The sequence below is a fragment of the Pavona decussata genome, unplaced genomic scaffold (genome assembly GCF_977016875.1).
Source record: "Pavona decussata unplaced genomic scaffold, jaPavDecu1.1 SCAFFOLD_59, whole genome shotgun sequence".
NCBI classification, from domain to species: Eukaryota; Metazoa; Cnidaria; class Anthozoa; order Scleractinia; family Agariciidae; genus Pavona; species Pavona decussata.
In genome coordinates, this window is record NW_028145481.1 from 2429327 (window position 1) to 2447023 (window position 17697).

General features: G+C 38.2%; 1 protein-coding gene across 1 annotated transcript; it reads left to right on the forward strand.

Annotated features, from left to right (window-relative positions):
* Positions 1 to 105: 105 nt before the first annotated feature.
* On the forward strand, positions 106 to 7593 carry LOC146479422 (lysosomal aspartic protease-like). The gene is made up of 8 exons (XM_085111070.1): positions 106 to 259; positions 2077 to 2351; positions 2875 to 2993; positions 3289 to 3488; positions 4140 to 4262; positions 4751 to 4895; positions 5896 to 5994; positions 6991 to 7593. Exons 1-8 carry the CDS (start codon positions 195 to 197, stop codon positions 7144 to 7146), a joined length of 1182 nt encoding a protein of 393 aa, XP_084967196.1. The 5' UTR covers positions 106 to 194; the 3' UTR covers positions 7147 to 7593.
* The last annotated feature ends 10104 nt before the right edge of the window (positions 7594 to 17697 follow it).

Genomic DNA, 17697 nt, shown 5'->3' on the forward strand with positions numbered 1-17697 from the left:
AAGCCTTCGAAAGGATTTTCAAACAAGGAAGTATTTATCCTAGTTAATGTTGTAGTCATATTCATAATGCATGATGACCCAATGACGAGTCTCGTGACAAGGTCGTGATGTGTATCACGTGGTTTAGTATATAAAGCGCTTTGTCGATTTCCTTTTCATTCTCCCTTGGATCCTTTTGAGTGGTAGAGAGGTCGATGATGCAATTTTCAGCCATTTTTGTTGCTCTTTCCATCTTCAGCCTCTCACAGGCTGCAATAAGGTAAGATTTGTATTCGTTCAACGGAATTGTATCTTACAAGAAAACTACAGTTTCGCGTCTTTCGTGATTTTACCGCAGCTTTATCGTGACCAGCTTGCATGCTCACAGAATTTCTTTCGAAACTGTCATTTGGATCGAGAAGCTTCCCCTGCGAGAGGGAAGGGACGATTTGTTTCGGAGGGTTAGAAATGCTAACATTTCGTGAGAAATTTCCTCGCAGATTGCTTAGAAATTTTTTAATCACTTTTGGCAAAAATCTGAAGCTTATGTTTGTATTAGACTGCATTAGACTTGAGCTGAAATTTCTCAATCTGTTCGTTGTCAAAGTCGATCAAACATTTTTTCACAATCCTCGTGATGATCACCTAGCTTCATGGTACTAATTCTAAACATGGCTTCGTTTACATGTAAGTCATTTCAGGTTTTGTTAATTTTTGCGTGTGAGTGTTGTCGTCTTTTAAAAGTTTGTATGCTCCGCTGGCTTCAGTACACTCTCATCAATATGCATGTTCTTCCTTGGGGCGAAGCAGCGCAGGAGGATGTTTAAAAACTTTTTTTTTTTGCCAGAGTTGCAAACTAAACCGGAATCAGTTTCTAGATGACAATGAACTTTGAAAATCTTTCAGTTTCCAGCATCGTTCACGTAACAAAAAAATCAGAAGGAGAATGGGAAAATACTAGCTGCTTTCCTGCTGTGAAAAAGTGAAATCTGTCTGAAGGTCCTGTTACACAAGGAATTATTTTAGTTTCTGAGTTACAGTGCAGTACTCTTAATAGCATACCAATGCAAGTTACAGGATATATGTTACACCCTGCAACTTGCCACACAGTTTTTTTTTATTTATTTTTATATAATTTGTGAAAAAAAAGTTCAAAGGGGCCTCCAGCTGTTGGGCACACAAATTTGTCTGCAGCTTGTCTCGCAACAGCACTTCATTGCATCATGCCAGACTGAATTTAATGTTGGTCTTCAAATGGCATAAGTTTCCAAATCGTGTGCTGGTGTACAATCATCGTCTTTGGCATAAAACAATGCAAGACAGATGTAGTGGCTGGTGAAAGATAACCTTGTAGGCAGTGGCATAAAGAAAAATTACCTTGGTGTTTGAAAACTTTCACCATATTTCAAATGAACTGTTGATTAATTTCCAAAAATATCCAGGATTTATTTCACGGTGTTGTTGGATTAAGAGTATTCAGGCAGGGGAGCAGGGAGTCTTGGAGGCGAGGTTGGTATGGTGGTTGGTGTAACATTTCCCTGGCCGGCATAGGCCCCTCGGCGAATGCTTGACGTATAGCTTCAAAACTTTTTAGAATCTTCAGCATGGGACATACACACATGAAAGTCACCCTGGCATTGCAAGTTCTAACAAAAATTACATATTTTTACGTTGTGTTATGTACAGCACAATAATCACCTTCTAAGGCACCCTATGTCACAGCTTTGAAAATCTGTTTCTCATTTGGCTAAAAAAGAGCAAAATATACTTGCCTTTTTTACTCATCCATATACAATTGCATTTTCAAAATGATTAGTGTTTGAAAGTCTCCGTTTACACAGCTGTTTTAATGTAAACATTTTAAACAAAGATGGATTAGTATGGACTGTCCTAGCTCACATTAATATCCTTTTGATGAAAAGGGAAGTAGGGGGAGGGAGGAAGAAAGCAGAACTTTCGGAATTCGACGCTTTATTTTGGCAATGCACACCGCAGATAGAGGGATCTAACTAGAGCGCTTATGTCATGCTTAAAATTGAACAGTGCTAATGTGGTTATTCTGCTGTCAGATCACTGACATTAAATTTTCTGTTTCAGAATCCCACTACACAAAGTACAATCAATCCGAGACACTCTTCGAGAAGCTGGTATTTCCCAAAAAGATTTGCTGGAGAAGGCAGAAAAAGAATCACACCAGAAGTACACTCAGGAGTATGGTGGCCCGGAACCACTGTCTAATTATCTGGATGCTCAGTACTATGGAGAAATCCAGCTAGGAACTCCTGGACAAACATTCAAAGTTGTTTTTGACACTGGTTCTTCTAATTTATGGGTTCCCTCCAAGAAATGCCCTATTACAGACATTGCTTGTTGTAAGTATTATTTATTATTTATAATTTAACAATACATGTAGAAGAATAGCTTGTATGGTGAGTTGGCATTTTAACGGATTGTTTTCACACGATAGCAAGAATTATAAGGCCTTGGTTTGCATTGCTCTTTCCTGTGGTTTACCAGCAGAGTAGGAGACTCTTGAAAAAAGATTAGGGTGACAAGTGACAAGTTCATACAAACTAGGTTTAAAAAGTTGTACTTCCACTCACAACCCATTAGACAGTGCTTTGTTTGTTTGTTTGAAAGAGGTTGCCTCCTGGTGAAAGGTCATCATCATCGTCATCATCATTATTATTCAGTATTTGTTCAAAACTCATGGCTTGGAATAAGCCTCTCTCTCTAATAACCCCTTCACCCCCTACTTCTTGCCTTCTTGAGGCCTAAAAATAAATGACTTTGCGGGGTATAGTTTCCTTGCACAATTTCTACTTAAGAATGGCCTGGACAGTCGGGTTTGGTTTCATATTCAATTGATCATTTGAATTTTTATTCCTTCTTTAGTATTGCACAACAAGTATGACAGCAGCAAGTCAAGCACTTATGAGAAAAATGGAACATCATTTTCAATCCGTTATGGCAGTGGAAGCATGAAGGGATTTCTCAGCACTGATGTTTTGAATGTAAGCCAGTGCGATGAACTTTGAAAATTTATACACTCTTAATTCTTGTGGATACAGTGCACTAGTGACTACCCACTATGTCGTCAGGCATGTAAGAGTGAGAGAGTTAGGGAGTGTGTGTCTGTAAACAAACAGGTATGCAGCATGTACACAACGCTATTTACATTACACAATGCATACATATTTTGTTTATTGACAGAAATCAACTTTGAGTTGAATGTTTTGTCCACGACAAATAGTAAGTGATTTGCCAGTACCCTGGAGTTACAGCAACTATTCTTTGTCCTTCTTTCAGGTTGCTGGTTTATCTGTGAAACACCAAACATTTGCTGAAGCAACAAGTGAACCAGGCGTAGCATTTGTTGCCGCCAAGTTTGATGGCATTCTCGGCATGGGATACGCCACAATCTCAGTTGATGGTGTTACGCCAGTTTTCCAGAATATGGTGCAGCAAAGTGTTGTCCCAAAACCTGTTTTCTCCTTTTACCTGGATAGGTCCGTTTCCACACCTTTATTATCAAAACAATTACTGATTCATTAAGAGTACTAGAAGAGCCACTTGAAATTGAACCGGAAGCAAAGGGATTCTTTTCACATGATAAACATTTTGTTGTCCACACAGTCAGTTTCAAGAGCTTTTCCATTTAAGCATTGAATAACAATTCCTTTTATTTCCTAGAACTTTATTTTAACAAAAGATTCACTCTTTTGACATTTCTATAACTCTGTGTCAAGGGTTGTAATCCACACAGCTTGAACAATAACATTTTAATTTTTGTATAATTTTTTTTGTACAAAGTCTGAATTCTGTCACCTAGGGATCACAGCTTGGTAAAATAATATACATTGATCTTTCAGTTTATCAAACAAAATTTTAAAAAAATATTTTGTAAAGTGTTACTAACAATAAATTTCTATTCAATTCAATGTCACTTGTTGCAGTAGTTTATTAATGCCAGAAGCCTCAAATGTGTAATGATCTCAATTCAAAAGTCGTATGATTTGGGTATTGAAGTACTCAAACTCTAACTTTCTTTTAAAATGTCTTCTTTTTATTATCAACCATAAACAAGATCGATGGAAGTCTGTAATAACTGTGTTGGATGATTTGTGTACATGTAATGAGCAAATGTCGTCGTTTTCTAGGAACCCCTCTGGCACCCCAGGAGGTGAGCTGATTTTTGGCGGTTCTGATCCCAAGTACTACACTGGAGACTTCACCTATGTTCCTGTCACCAAGAAGGGCTACTGGCAATTTAAAATGGATGGGTAAGTTTGTTTTCCCCTGGTTCTACTTACTATTTGAAGGGGTGCACGGAATAAGGTCCTAAGTGACTTTTGATGTACATGTAGGGTCAAATTCTCCTTTTGTTTCACAAGCAAATACAAGGCAATTTGGAAGGAGAATCTAGCAATTTATCAGAAGTCACTTAGGATTTATTTAATACATGTACATCAACTATAAAAAGAGTGAAAGGTGACCTTTTATACATACCTGTCTACTACAGGTTGTTAAATGTGTTTTATTATCCATCTACCTTCCATACATCTACATGTAAACTAACCAGTAGCATACACTGGTATTACCTTCAGTGAATCACTCAGTGCATTTATAACTGATTTGAGGAAATTAAATGTTGTTGTTACACAAGTGTCACAGACATTTAGCTCAGTGACATTTAGTTCTTATTTTGCTTGGAATGTTTAAACTTGTGTGTTTGTGATAAAAATTTATTCAATTTTTGTTTTGTTTCAAGCATTAATGTAAATGGAAAAGCAGCCATGTGCGAGGGTGGTTGTCAGGCTATTGCCGACACTGGTACATCACTGATTGGTGGACCCACTGCTGATGTTAAAAATCTAAATGCAATGATTGGTGCCACACCTATTGTTGGTGGCGAGGTTGGTGCAATCTTTAATGTAAACATGTTTATTAAAGACCTGGCATATAAACAATACATTTTCTTCTTAAGGCTGAGTTTACATTGTAAATAAATAAATAAACTTTATTTAACGAGGGCGACACTTGACAGTCTGTTGCGACTGACATGGCCCTCAGATTCCAATTGTAATTGTAATTGTAATTTGGAAATTTTGGTTTTTGAGGAGAGGGGAAAACCGGACAAAAAGAACCCACATGTGACGCTGAGTCCGGGAATCAAACCCGGGCCGCAAATGCTCTCACCGCTCTGCCATCCCTGCTCCCCAGGTCTACTTTGGATCCTTAACAAAAGTTCCTGAGATATACCATCCTTTTTCACCCTGTACCTGTCATCTGGACTACATATTGTTTTGGATCACCAATCTGTAAAACTACTTTTGGGTCCACACCAATCCCAAGCTAATTATTTTATTGTATGGCGTACTTTGCTGGATATTTGTATAAATGGATGATGCTAACTAAGATACTTCCATGGAAATTTTGTCACTGAAACAAGCCATTGGAGCACAAAACATGCACAGGTCCAAAGTGCAGGTCTGTGTAAGATCTTTACTGGTTAAGTTCTAAAACTCTCCAGTGGTTGTGTTTTCATTCCAAATTCGGAGGCACTTATCTCCAAGAACATTTGAAAAGGATGTTGAAATTATTGGATAAAAAAAGTCTGATAATTATTTGAGTCAAATTTCTCCCCTTAAATAGAATCATACCTGGGCTGCTCAAGTTTTCTCCACAGCAATTACAAATCAAAACATATTGCACACTGTTTTGTGTATGTCTATGAAAAACTCGCTTTCTCAAATAAATACCATATCTCATCCGGGTAAAAATAAATAAAACCGTACGTGATCTTCACGTGGTTATATATATGTATGTGTTGTTATGTTGCAAGCTTGAACTAAGCTTTTATTGTTTTTTTTTTTTTTTTTTTTTTTTTTTTTTTTTTTTTTTTTTTAATTTCAGTATATAATTGACTGCAGCAAGATCGACTCTCTTCCACCAATTGACTTTGTTCTGGCTGGAAAGAAATTTACACTGACTGGAAAGGATTACGTCCTCAAGGTTTGTTCTCTTGTTATGCAGTTGATTCTCTCAAAGCAGCTACTTGTTGTAAGCTGTTCACAAGGTCACAAGCGTCCTCCTCACTCACACAAGCGGAGCATAATAGAACTACATTTTCAATAGCACCGCAATAACTCAAACTCCCAAGGGAAGTTCGTGGGGGTTCGAGTTTGTGGGGTTGGTGTTGAATATCAAGTAGCCTGATATTACTTAATAAAACACCCTCAGTGGTTTTACAATTCTTACAAAATCACCACTCACTTTGGTACAATAAGTTTGTTTTATGAAAGCCTTTCAATAGGAACGTTTACATTCTAGTTTATGAATTTTAGCCAAAATTTAAGAACATTATAAAGGACAAACCATTAATGCCAATGTCTAGTTACAGACATTTCCATACATTACAATAAAGATTAAAGATTCTGACATGTCAATCAGCTATGTTCTGTAATTTTAACCTTTACCAACTGACACAATGAAATTTAAGTTTTCAGATAGTAAATGACTGACAAAATGGGTTCAAATCCAGGGGAAATTGGATTAGTTAGCGGAGTTCTACTGTATAGATCATATCTTAAGCAAAATTGTGGGGTTTGATTGGCTATTGCCCACAGGGTAATAGCAATTTGTATCCTTTGAAAATTCATCAGTGCTCATTTAGTCCAAATTACATGAAAAAATTATGTCATTATTATTTTGTTAATTTCACCAACCGTCATTCATCTTTTTGTGCCAGAAATTTCACTTTTTTCACTGTTTGGGATAAATTGACATGCTGTTAGCCAATCAGACTGCAGAAATCATTGTTTGTAAATTATTAGGGCTTTAATCATACTCATGATTTCACAAGTAGGACTACTATGATTTTGTTAAGCATAATTTATGATAATTATTCAAAAGCCCTTCATTTGAAAAATAAACATCATACATTGCCTAACAATCATTTCATGTTTACACTACTAATTCACTTTCGTTCAAAAAATTTTTGTCTTTCAGGTGACAGTAATGGGGCAGACCCAGTGCCTCAGTGGTTTCCTTGGTATCGATGTGCCTGTTGGCCCCCTGTGGATTCTGGGAGATGTTTTCATTGGTCCTTACTACACCGAGTTTGACTTTGGGAACAACCGTGTGGGTTTTGCCAAGACTGCCTAAATCCTGATTTTGGCGTCCATTCAAGTTCTCAGCATGTTCATCACTTTATCAGTGACCTGACTAAACTGTGAACACTTTTGCCCTTTAACCCTAATATCAAAGAACAAATTCTACTATCTTGTTCCCATGCTTTTCTTATAAACATACTGGGGAGAAGTTATTAAAATATGAAGAAAAAATTTCACCTTGGGTAATCATACCCTTAATTCTCATGACCTCAAGGGTTGAATGAGCATCGATATTAAAAGGAGAAATTTGATGCTAGGGCTTAAAGGGTTTAATGAGTTGGCAATATTTAACAAAGGGAGGAGATTGGTGATGAGGATAATTATTATGTAAGCATTTTTATATATCATACTCTCTGGCTTGTCTCAGTGTTTGCTAAATGCCTTTTCTTTTTTAGAATGTTTGGTAGCCTATTTCGTAATTAAAGTTTTTTTTAATTTATTGCTTTGTTGTCATTATTTTTAAAATAAATAAATAAATCAACTTTGTTTTAACGAAGGGAATTGAAAACTTGTGGCCCTCAGATTCCGGATTAAAATGGAATTTGGAAATGTTGGTTTTTGAGGAGAGGGGAAACCGGAATACCTGGAGGAAAACCTCTCGGAGCAAGAAGTAGGACAAGAACCAACAGCAAACTCAACCGATGCATAACAACGAGTCGTTTGCTTCATTGTTCACTGAATTGATACTGGGTGGGGGTGGGTTGGGGGACAAAAGACGACAAGAAGATTTAAAACAGCAAAATACATCCCAAAAGAAAGTTAATTTCCTTGATTTACCTTGGTCATTAGTAAGAATACAGTAAACTGTGCTAAACAAACAAATGCTCGAGACTTTTTTGTGGTCCACCACTAGTGTTGTGTAACATGACATGTACCATTTTCTCGGGACCTGCATTTACACGGTGAGGCCCTGCAAGTATGCGGGAAATGCTTTTAACCTGCAGGGCAGGTGCTAGAAAGGAATCGGCGGGGGGGGGGGGGAAGGGAGGGGAGAGCCTCATTTCCCCTCCTACCCCTCTCCCTTGCGCGTTGAGCGCCCCGCACGATTCCCCTTCTCTCTCTCCTTTCTAGCGCCTGCCACGCAGGCTACATATCACGGAAGTCCCCAAAGTAAGTCTTTGGAAGTTTCACTCGTTCGATCTAAACTAAATTCCCTCGATAGTCTTCAAGTGAGCTACCTCGTACATTGCCTGGGTACCAGAGGCTTTTCTTGCGCAGTTTCCAATTCCGATCGAAGTCTCTTACTATTTCGTCTTGTCTCTGATCTCGTGTGACCCGCGCGAAAAGTCTACTCTCACCTTTACCGCTCCGCCACCTGTCAATCCCGGAACCTCGAAGAATGTTTTCATAGTTTAAGAATGTTACATTGAAATATTGGTGGCCGAGGTCTGGATAGGATTGGCCAAATTCGTCAAAGTCAAATCGACAGATGGTCACCAAAACAAAGTACCATCAAGCCAAAGTGTTTTGTGTAGCAGGGTCTGCATAACCACGCTCTTTTCTTTTCTTCTCCTTTTTTTTTTTCAAGTCCTCTCTCAGTCTACATCTACAGGCAGTCAAAACTGCATCACATCAGCGTTTTAAGCCTTGTCCGAGCGAGGACTGTATACAGCTTTGACGCAACACGTCAATTATCGTCTAAAGAAAGTGTGGGGAGTGCAAATGAATGTTTGGTTTTTTCAACAGAGTTAACAAGGTAATTTGGCCACTGAAAAGCCGGATTTCAAGTGCTGACGCTCTTTTAATTTGTCCGCGCATAATTGTTTCTTGTGTGAACATCGCCAGTGCATGCAAAGAAGTGAAGCGTGACTTATCCAGCAATACAAATGCACACGCATGCATTCTATTCCTTGCGTAAGTTTTTACTTAGAACGTTTGTGTACTATGTCATCGAGTTGTAAATCTCAGCCAATCTTCGGATTATGTTCGTTACCCGAAGTTGCGTCGAGTTCACCACAACAGGTTGGCGAGATCTTAGTCGGCTTTACTCGTAGATCCTTGTATTCAAAATGGCTGTCGCGTTTTTCGACCTTTTTCATGATGGCAGTTTGTAGTTCTTGGAACAAATTCACTGGGTTTTTTTAATACTGTATATCAAAAGAACAACTTCTAAGGAACACTCGGCTGCTTCAAAAGAGGAAATCAGTGATTTCATACCGGAGAAATGCCTCAGGGTCTGGAAGGGGGGGGGGGGGGGGTCTTGATCCCGCATTCCCGCTTCTTTTTCACAAGAATCCCGAATCCCGCACTTTGTTCACTCCTATCCCGAATACCGTTTTTTTCTTTCCCAAAAAAATGCATTAAAAAATCATTTCCGCAAGAGCTAATCGTAAGATCGGAGGTACGGATTGACCCTTTCGATTGATAATTTGAATTTACGCGTGTTTTAAGTTTACTGTAAAAAAAAGAAATAGCTTTTCATACTTCAGTAATAAGTTAATTGGTATATGAGCCACTATAAGTTTCTTGGTTTTCACGATAGAGGGCAGGTAAAAAAATCCCGCATCCCGTACCCACATTTTGGCGAATCCCTCTTCCTGGGGAGCAGTCAATAGCCTATAACTGCCTTCTGCTAGGAGTTCAGCTATTGGACCCTATTGAGGACTATTGAGGATAGCGTAGTCACGAAGATCTTAATTTTTACATAGGAAAACACTTTCACACCTCGACAGCAAATCGATGGCCACGCCCCAAGTTCATGTACTCATGACTGTTTTGTTTGGCTACTGTTTATAATTCACAATTTTTCGATTGTTTTTTGGTATTTAGGCATTTTCACGGCAAATGAAACGCAGGCGTCGATGACAATATGTCCTCGCCATAGAGCTGAATATGGCCTGATACGCTGGAGATGTTCGAAAGTAAGATGCAGCGTTCCCGCCGAAACGTCAGCCAAAGGCCGACCGAGGATTGGGAAGCAATGAAGCTGCTTTCCTGTTGAGATCTACAGGAAAGCTTGTTCAAGTTGGATCTCGTAAGTTCCGAGTATTCACGTTTGTAGTTGCATTGATGTGTCAAGGTTTCAAATCCCGAATCCCGTCAAGATATTTTGTCTTTTCCCGAATCCCGCACCGTATTTGGGTCAAATCCCGGATCCCGAGCCCCTTCCAAATCCCTTCCAGACCCTGATGCCTGTTCGAGATTGTGTCAAGGCGAAACAGTGCATTTGGGATGGGAAACAAGATCTGCAAATCATCACATTAGCTGTAGACGTCCTCGGAAATTTTCGTGTGCTCCTGAGAATCCACTTTACAAAATTTTACAGGTTTGAATGTGAATTTCACCGTGGTTTATGTTAAATTGGTCGATTTGTCATATTTCAAATAGCTTTGGCGAATTTTCGAAAAACGAGAAATTGTGGTTTAGTCGTGTTCAGTGACTCTTACTCGCAGTTCGCGTAGCTTCACTCGAGGCGAAAATTGAACGAATTTGCTTTTCAGGCGTGAACACAGGTCTGTCTGAATAAATTTTTCAATTAAGAAAGCTTATTGTCCGTTTATCTGTGTCTTGATTCACGGAATTTCTTCACCATGCAATCTTATGTAAACCATGGCCTGATGGGAGAGCCAAACCATGATATTCAAAGTGTAAACAAATCGAAAGCCTCCAGTGCTTATATACCAAATTTGCCCATATGACAACACGATCAAATTACGCTGCACAATTTTGGCACTGACTAGAGCAGTTCATTATATTAACCCCTCTGAATTTTATACAACATTGCCTCTTTACTGCAATAATCTACAAAAATAAAGCAGTACATGCAGTCATAGACTGCCTTTTATTTTATTTTATTTATTGTAGAAGTAGCTTACATGTAGCCTGCGTTATAGTCCGTCTGTGACGCAGGCTACTTACATGTAGTCCTTAGCCTGCGTAGCTGGCGGTTTTGGTGGGCGGGAAAGCCAGGCCAAAACGAGAAACAACGCTAAACAATTCAGATTTTCTTGGCACACAGTCGAGTATACGGCAAATAGCAAACTTCGTCAATTATCTGGGAGATTACAGACATAAATCTGGAGACCAGAAGATACAGCTCAAAATCTGGAGATTACAAACATAAATCTGGAGACCGGGAGATACTGTGCAAAGCCTCGAAGCCTTTTAATCATGACATTCAGAGACAATGTCCCAAAGTTTTTACATGATTTTGAAATTCATCTAAATCAGAAAACTTTAAAACAACAGCAGTTCCATTTTCATCGGGAATTCCCAGCGAATTTCGTGCATGTGAATCAAATAGGTACATAAAATCTGATTTTTTGATAGCAGCCATCACATAACCATCAAGCACTAACATTGCATTTGAACTATCCGAAAATGCATTAATCAAAACCTGCTTCAGTGAGCAAAATGGCCCATCGCCACAAAATGAGCGATCAAGGCACCCTTGATAAAATTTGTTGTAGTTTAAACGGTACTCAACATTGTTCTGCGAGGTTGCCACCTCCGGCAACTCCTCTATTGAAAGACTATTGGCATCGGGTATCATTCAATTGGTTAGTGTACACCTGCCAACTTTTTGTGAATCAAACGCGTGAGTTACCGGGGTCAAGCTTGTTGAAGCTGCGACTCTACCGGAAATCTTAATACCCACTAGTTTATACGGGCCAATTCACTCGACCATAAAAGCGCTCTATTCGAACATATTAGCCAGGTCACTATTTTAAACGCGCCAAGAGATTGACGCGCGCTCTGGCGCTACGGAGGGTGAAAATTTTGGTCTTTACAGCAAAGCAAAACGGTGTCAACAGTCCAAAACTTAAACTATGGCTGACCAAAGAGGTAATTCGGCGACTAATAGGTTCAACAAAGTATCGCCAGCGCTTTGAATTTTACAAAAACTTTTTGCGACGGCAGAGTGCTCAGAGTGCTAGAGCTGTTTTGAAGGCCGTAAAGATACGGGCAATTGTGACAATTGTAGGCTCTTCGGCCGAAGAGCCAACAATTACCGGTATTTTTTAGCATGTTTTTCTAGCGATATATTTGTGAGACTTCTAGCGTTGTTGATTATTTAGAATTATTTAGAGTGTATTCTCTACACTTCAGGGACGGACTTATCCTGCAAGGACGACTCTTCGCGGACGTATCCCAGTGGCGAAGAAGAGAGCCAAAGTGTGCATGATCTTAGTTTACAATGGAAGTCTGCAAAGCAGATCCACAATGAAAGTTAAGTAGAGCGGATGGATGAAAAAGTAAACGAACCAGCGACCGGAATATACTACCCTACGAGCAGTTTTCCTAGATAAGACGATCGACGTGACATGCGATTGCGATGTGTTGTGTGATGAATAAAATAACACCATATGATTGGATGCCACCTCTACCACCGATAAGATATAAGAACCAATCAGAATCAAGCTTGTTGAAGAGGTCAAGCTTGTTGACCGGACTGGTGATTCTAGTTTTAAAAACAAGATGCCTATACTGGCATTGACGCGTGATGCTGATTCATTTATTCCAATTGTATGCTTCGCAGATTGATAAAACTATCCTTAGTTTGAGTCACGATGGTCGCATTATGTTGCTTCCCTTGTAATTGTACTGGAATTCCATTAGTGATTACGATAACGTAAGCTTATAAATGATTTCTTCTCAGTCTCATCGTGGTTCTACAACTGTCAAACAAAGCATGATTCCTTCGCCAGGAAATCTCCAATTTCCACCGTGCTAAATGTCGAGTGCTTCTTAGAAGTTATTCTTTCGATTTACCGCTTTTACCGCGGAAAGTGCCATGTCACGCATCAGTGACGTCGTAAACAACATTATGCAAATTTTTGGTGAAATGAACATTTATGGTGCAATCCAACCTTACTTGCACGTGATTCAAAGTTACAGCCAATAAAAATCACACAATTCTTTCGGGACGGGCACGGGATACGGGAAAGTTAAAAAAACATGGCAATTTTTGACTCCCAAGACGACGAAAGGAATGCGCTCCCGAAATTTAACTGACTACCAACCTCGTTCCCAGGGCCGTCCGCGGGGTTAGCAACGACGAACAGCCCTGGTACTGGCTGATCTATCGAGCATTGCCATTGTAAGATTAGCAAAATTTAAAACAAAATTCTATTAGTATTTCTGATTGGTCACTACATTTTGCGCTAGTACCCAGGTTTTTCTTACACACGCGCGAACTTAAATTTTGTAAACAAATATGGCTGCCAAAGTTTGCTTCGCTTTGTTCTAGAGATTTGGATAAAAATAAAAAGCAGTGTTTATACGCCTTTCTGTATCAGGATGGTGTATAAAAATAGCAAGGATCATTTTTAAGAGCAAGGAAGCTTTGCAGAAAATTTCAAGTTTTGGAGCGATCGAATTTTTCCTACGCGCCATCGTATTTTTTTGATCCTGCGCGAAGGATCAAAAGATAGATTTGTTATTGTTGAAGGAAAATGTTTACTGTTAAAAGAAGAAGGGGTTTTGCTCTGTCGGTGGACGGCGAAAGTTCCGACGGCTTTGTCAATCGAGAAGGTAAGAGAATTCAAATCTTTATGTATGCATGCACACTATAAGTGTTTTCTAGTGTTTTGTTTTTTGAAGAGGGAGCAATTTTCTTAAAGTAACCTTTTACGGACAATAGCAGGCCAGTGTTGTTATGTGAATTCAAGTGGTCAGTAACATAATATGCACAAGAAAGATATCGTTCCAAACTGGTACACCGCGGACCAAAATGATTCCTTAATTGTAGGGATTTAGAAAATATTTAAAGTGCTACTATGACGAAATTCGTGTCTTTCTAATCTGAGCCATTTTAAAACATAAAAAAGTAGTCTGTACGTGAAGAAGAATGCTGTTTACTATTTTCAAATATCCCTTTTTGTTCCAGAGATATTCAAGTTTTTAAAATATGCAAATTAGCCAAGTGATGACGTCACAAACTCAACAGAATTTTGGTCAAATATTATGAAAAAAGATATCTCAGCCAATTTGTATCAGAAATGCTTGATTCTTTGCAGTGACATTGTTCTAGGTGCGCTCCATAATATAAGCTTATCAGTTTTGTTACCATGGCAACATACTGGGTTCTAGTCCTCCCTGATACTTAGGGCCTTGCTGGCCATCTTTGGCATTCTATTTTGATATTTACCAATGGTGCCTCATCTGCATGATCCAGCAAGTGTATAAATATGTTAGGTCGAGTTCGTGGCCTTGTTAAATATTTTTCAAGCTGAAAATCACTAAAATGAATAAATCAGGTTGGAGGGGACTGGAAAAGAGTGAGTTGCCATGGGAACCGAATTTTTATAGCCATAGGTGTATGGCCTTTAGAACTATTAGCCTGCCAGATTTCAATGGTCTCTGTTGTAAATTGACTGAGATAGCTCTATTTATAATATTTGACCAAAATTCGGTTGAGTTTGTGACGTCATCAGTCATCTCATTTACATATTTTACACATTTTTCAAACGTGAATATCTCCGGAACCAATGCAGATATTAAGAAACGGTAAAAGGCGTTTTTAATCTTTCCTAGAATTCTATGTGATAAACCTTAAAATTCAAGAGGTAAAAATTTGATCATAGTAGCACTTTAAGATTTATCGTTTTCTAGTCAAATTGAATTGAGTGATTTTTTTGTTGATCTTAGGTTCTGTTTGAGGGAGATGCAGATTAGAGATGTTTGAACACAGGAGGAATATTTCAAGCCAAGTTAGCTTTGTGTCATTTTTCTGTATTTGTAGCTCATTAATTCAATAAATTGGATTGAAAAGCTCATTTTTAAAAAAATTCTGTTATTCCCAGGGTGATAACTATTCTTGTACACATTAAGTTGTCTACCGGTATTTTGGTTTTTGTATAAACTCAAACTTGGTGCTCAGCTCTGATCTATGCAACTGATATTGATTTACTAGTAAGAGAGTCAAGATGTCTTTCTTTTTCTTAACTTAATCCAAGAATGCATTATAATTTTTCCATTCGTTTTGGAAGGGATAGGAAAAACATGAACCACTCATAAATTCCTGTTAACCACACTAATTCTTTTGTTTTAAGAGTGCAACCTGTATTTTTTTCAGGGAAACCACAGCAGTAATTGGCTGGGTCTTATTCGATATTGAAAACTAGTAATAATCAAAACTGGATTAGGGAGTGCGTTTTATGACATCAATCATAGGTTCTCTCTCCTTTGCCAAGTTGGTGATGATGTCATCTGCCCCTGCAAAATTTTGTAGAGGGGGGTGGGGGGGTGCCAGATACGTGTCCCAAGAGCCTTTCATTCATGGCAATCAACATTGGTTGCCCCATACAATCTTAACTCCAATCTGTATTAGGAGTGAGTTCGTTCTATGTTGAATGCAATAAACGTCATAAGTCTAATTATCCAACAGAAAAAAATGTTTCCCTAGTCCCTAGTCATCTGTACCTGGTTTTAAATTAAAGTTAGTAATTAAAATTGATTGAAATAAAATCAAATAACACTAGAGTGTAAATCCTCAACTGTCCCTGTCAAAATCTTTACCAAAAAAAATCCATCAGGCAGTTATACCCAACGGTTTTTTTACACTTTGCTATATGAGAGAGTTAACTTGTAGTAAAGTTGAAAATAACACTGACAACAATAATTATTAAGGAATAATGAAATTTTGTGCTGTGCAGTACTGATGATACAACTGAGAAATCAGAGAATTATCTGTGGAGTGTAAATTTCTGTGTTGGAAGAGTGTCCTTCCACCACAAAAATTTTACACTGCGGATTTTATTCTCTGATTTCTCAATTGAGGTAGGGGCCTTGCTTCATCCCATTAACCTTTTGTCCTTACGAGCAAAAACCCAATTGAAGAAGTCAGTAGTGCTAATCACTACACCGCTGCAGCCTCACTACTCCAGCTTACGGATAGCACTTCATCTGCACAGTCCTAATGCATTAATTTTTACACAACAAAATACCTACCATGTATCATTAACTTTAATAAGCATTCTGTAAAATATTCCTTACATTTCATTTCATCATCTTGTTTTTCCAATAAAAAATAGAAGGTACAAGAGTGCTTAACCCTTTAATCCCTAAGAGTGCCATTTGGCACATAATGCCACAACTCTGTCAATATTTGACAGATTTCTATGAATTTTTCACACCAAGATGGTCTTGTGAAGATCTACTCATTAAAAGGATAAAAACTTAACCCCCTCCCATATGTGATATGGTTGACCATCCCCACAACGTTTCAACTTTTTTCCCCTAGAAGTTGTGGGTCTTAAGACATCTCTCACATTAATAAAGATGTTGAGACCTGCAAAACAAGCTATAGTTTAGGGGTATACCTAATATACACAAGGATTGGGACGTTGGTATATTATACATAGACATTGAGTTTGTAGACTTGGATCTGGAGAAAATGTCGTTTTGCCTTAGGGGTTAAAGGGTTAAGAGAGTTGAACGGCATATAATAGTCCTCTTCTGAGTTCACAAAATGTTGAATTACTAATACTGTGAAATAATTATTGCAACTTAAAAGCATTTTATCACTTACATAAATAAAGAATATTTTACATAAACCCTGGACAGAATAGAAAAGGAAATGTTAAGTAATGTTTTTACGCAGGATGCCCTGAGGGCATACCATGTCAAAAAATGGGCTCCATAACTTGTTTTCTTTTTTTTTCACAGTAGCTTCAAATCTGAACATTAACTTATTCATTCAACTCTCCCCTCTCCTAGTAGGGATGTATTGTTTTGATTGCCTTCAACAAAAGTGGGCCAATGAAAATTCATTATTAGCGTGTATATCACGAGGAAGGGGACCCCCTCATCCCTACCTGTTTGACGTCAAATCATCATTTGATTTATTCATTAAACCTGAATTAAATTCTGCTCTTCCCAAGAGGGGATGTTTTTGTGGCTATTGCAGTGGCCAGATTGTTTACATGTTTTAGACTCAACTATGCTGTTTTTAAAAAGAACATTAACCCTTTTGAAGTGGTAAATCGAAAGAACAACTTCTAAGAAGCATTCGACAGTTAAAAAGGTGGATATTCGACAGTTGCTGGCGAAGAAATCATGCTTTGTTTGGCAGTTGCAGAACCACGAGGACAAGAGGTCATTGATAAGCTAAAACACACGTCACATCACTCTGTCGAATTGATGCTTAAACACTGCTGGAAATCCACTTCACAAAAAGATTAAAGGTTCCGATTGTCAATTTTTACTAAAAGTTTTCATTTAGGAAAGCTTTCTGCCTGTTTTCTTTTTCTTTTCTTTTTTTTTTTTTTTTGGTGAAACAAGAATAATTTGTAATCTTACACTTTTATTGAAATTACATAACCATAATAGAATGGAGTCAGTCCACGTTTTCGTATTAACACAAGGGAATACGGAAACAATGTTAACAGCACACTATCTTTGTGACTCAAACTATCCCATTAACTAGGATAGTTTTATAAATCTGCAAAGCATACAATGGGAATAAATGAGGCCACATTAAGTATTTCGCGAAAATGCCATTAGGGGCATATTGTTCCCAATATTACTGAAAAAGTTACACCAGACTATGTCATTAGGTGTAGAAAACTGTAGCACTGGTTCCTGACATCACAAGACCCCT

Coding starts and splice junctions, on each gene's coding strand:
- LOC146479422 (XM_085111070.1), top strand. CDS start 195: ATGATGCAATTTTCAGCCATTTTTGTTGCTCTTTCCATCTTCAGCCTC. Junction 260..2,076: donor CTCTCACAGGCTGCAATAAG/GTAAGATTTGTA, acceptor TTTCTGTTTCAG/AATCCCACTACACAAAGTAC. Junction 4,896..5,895: donor CACCTATTGTTGGTGGCGAG/GTTGGTGCAATC, acceptor TTTTAATTTCAG/TATATAATTGACTGCAGCAA.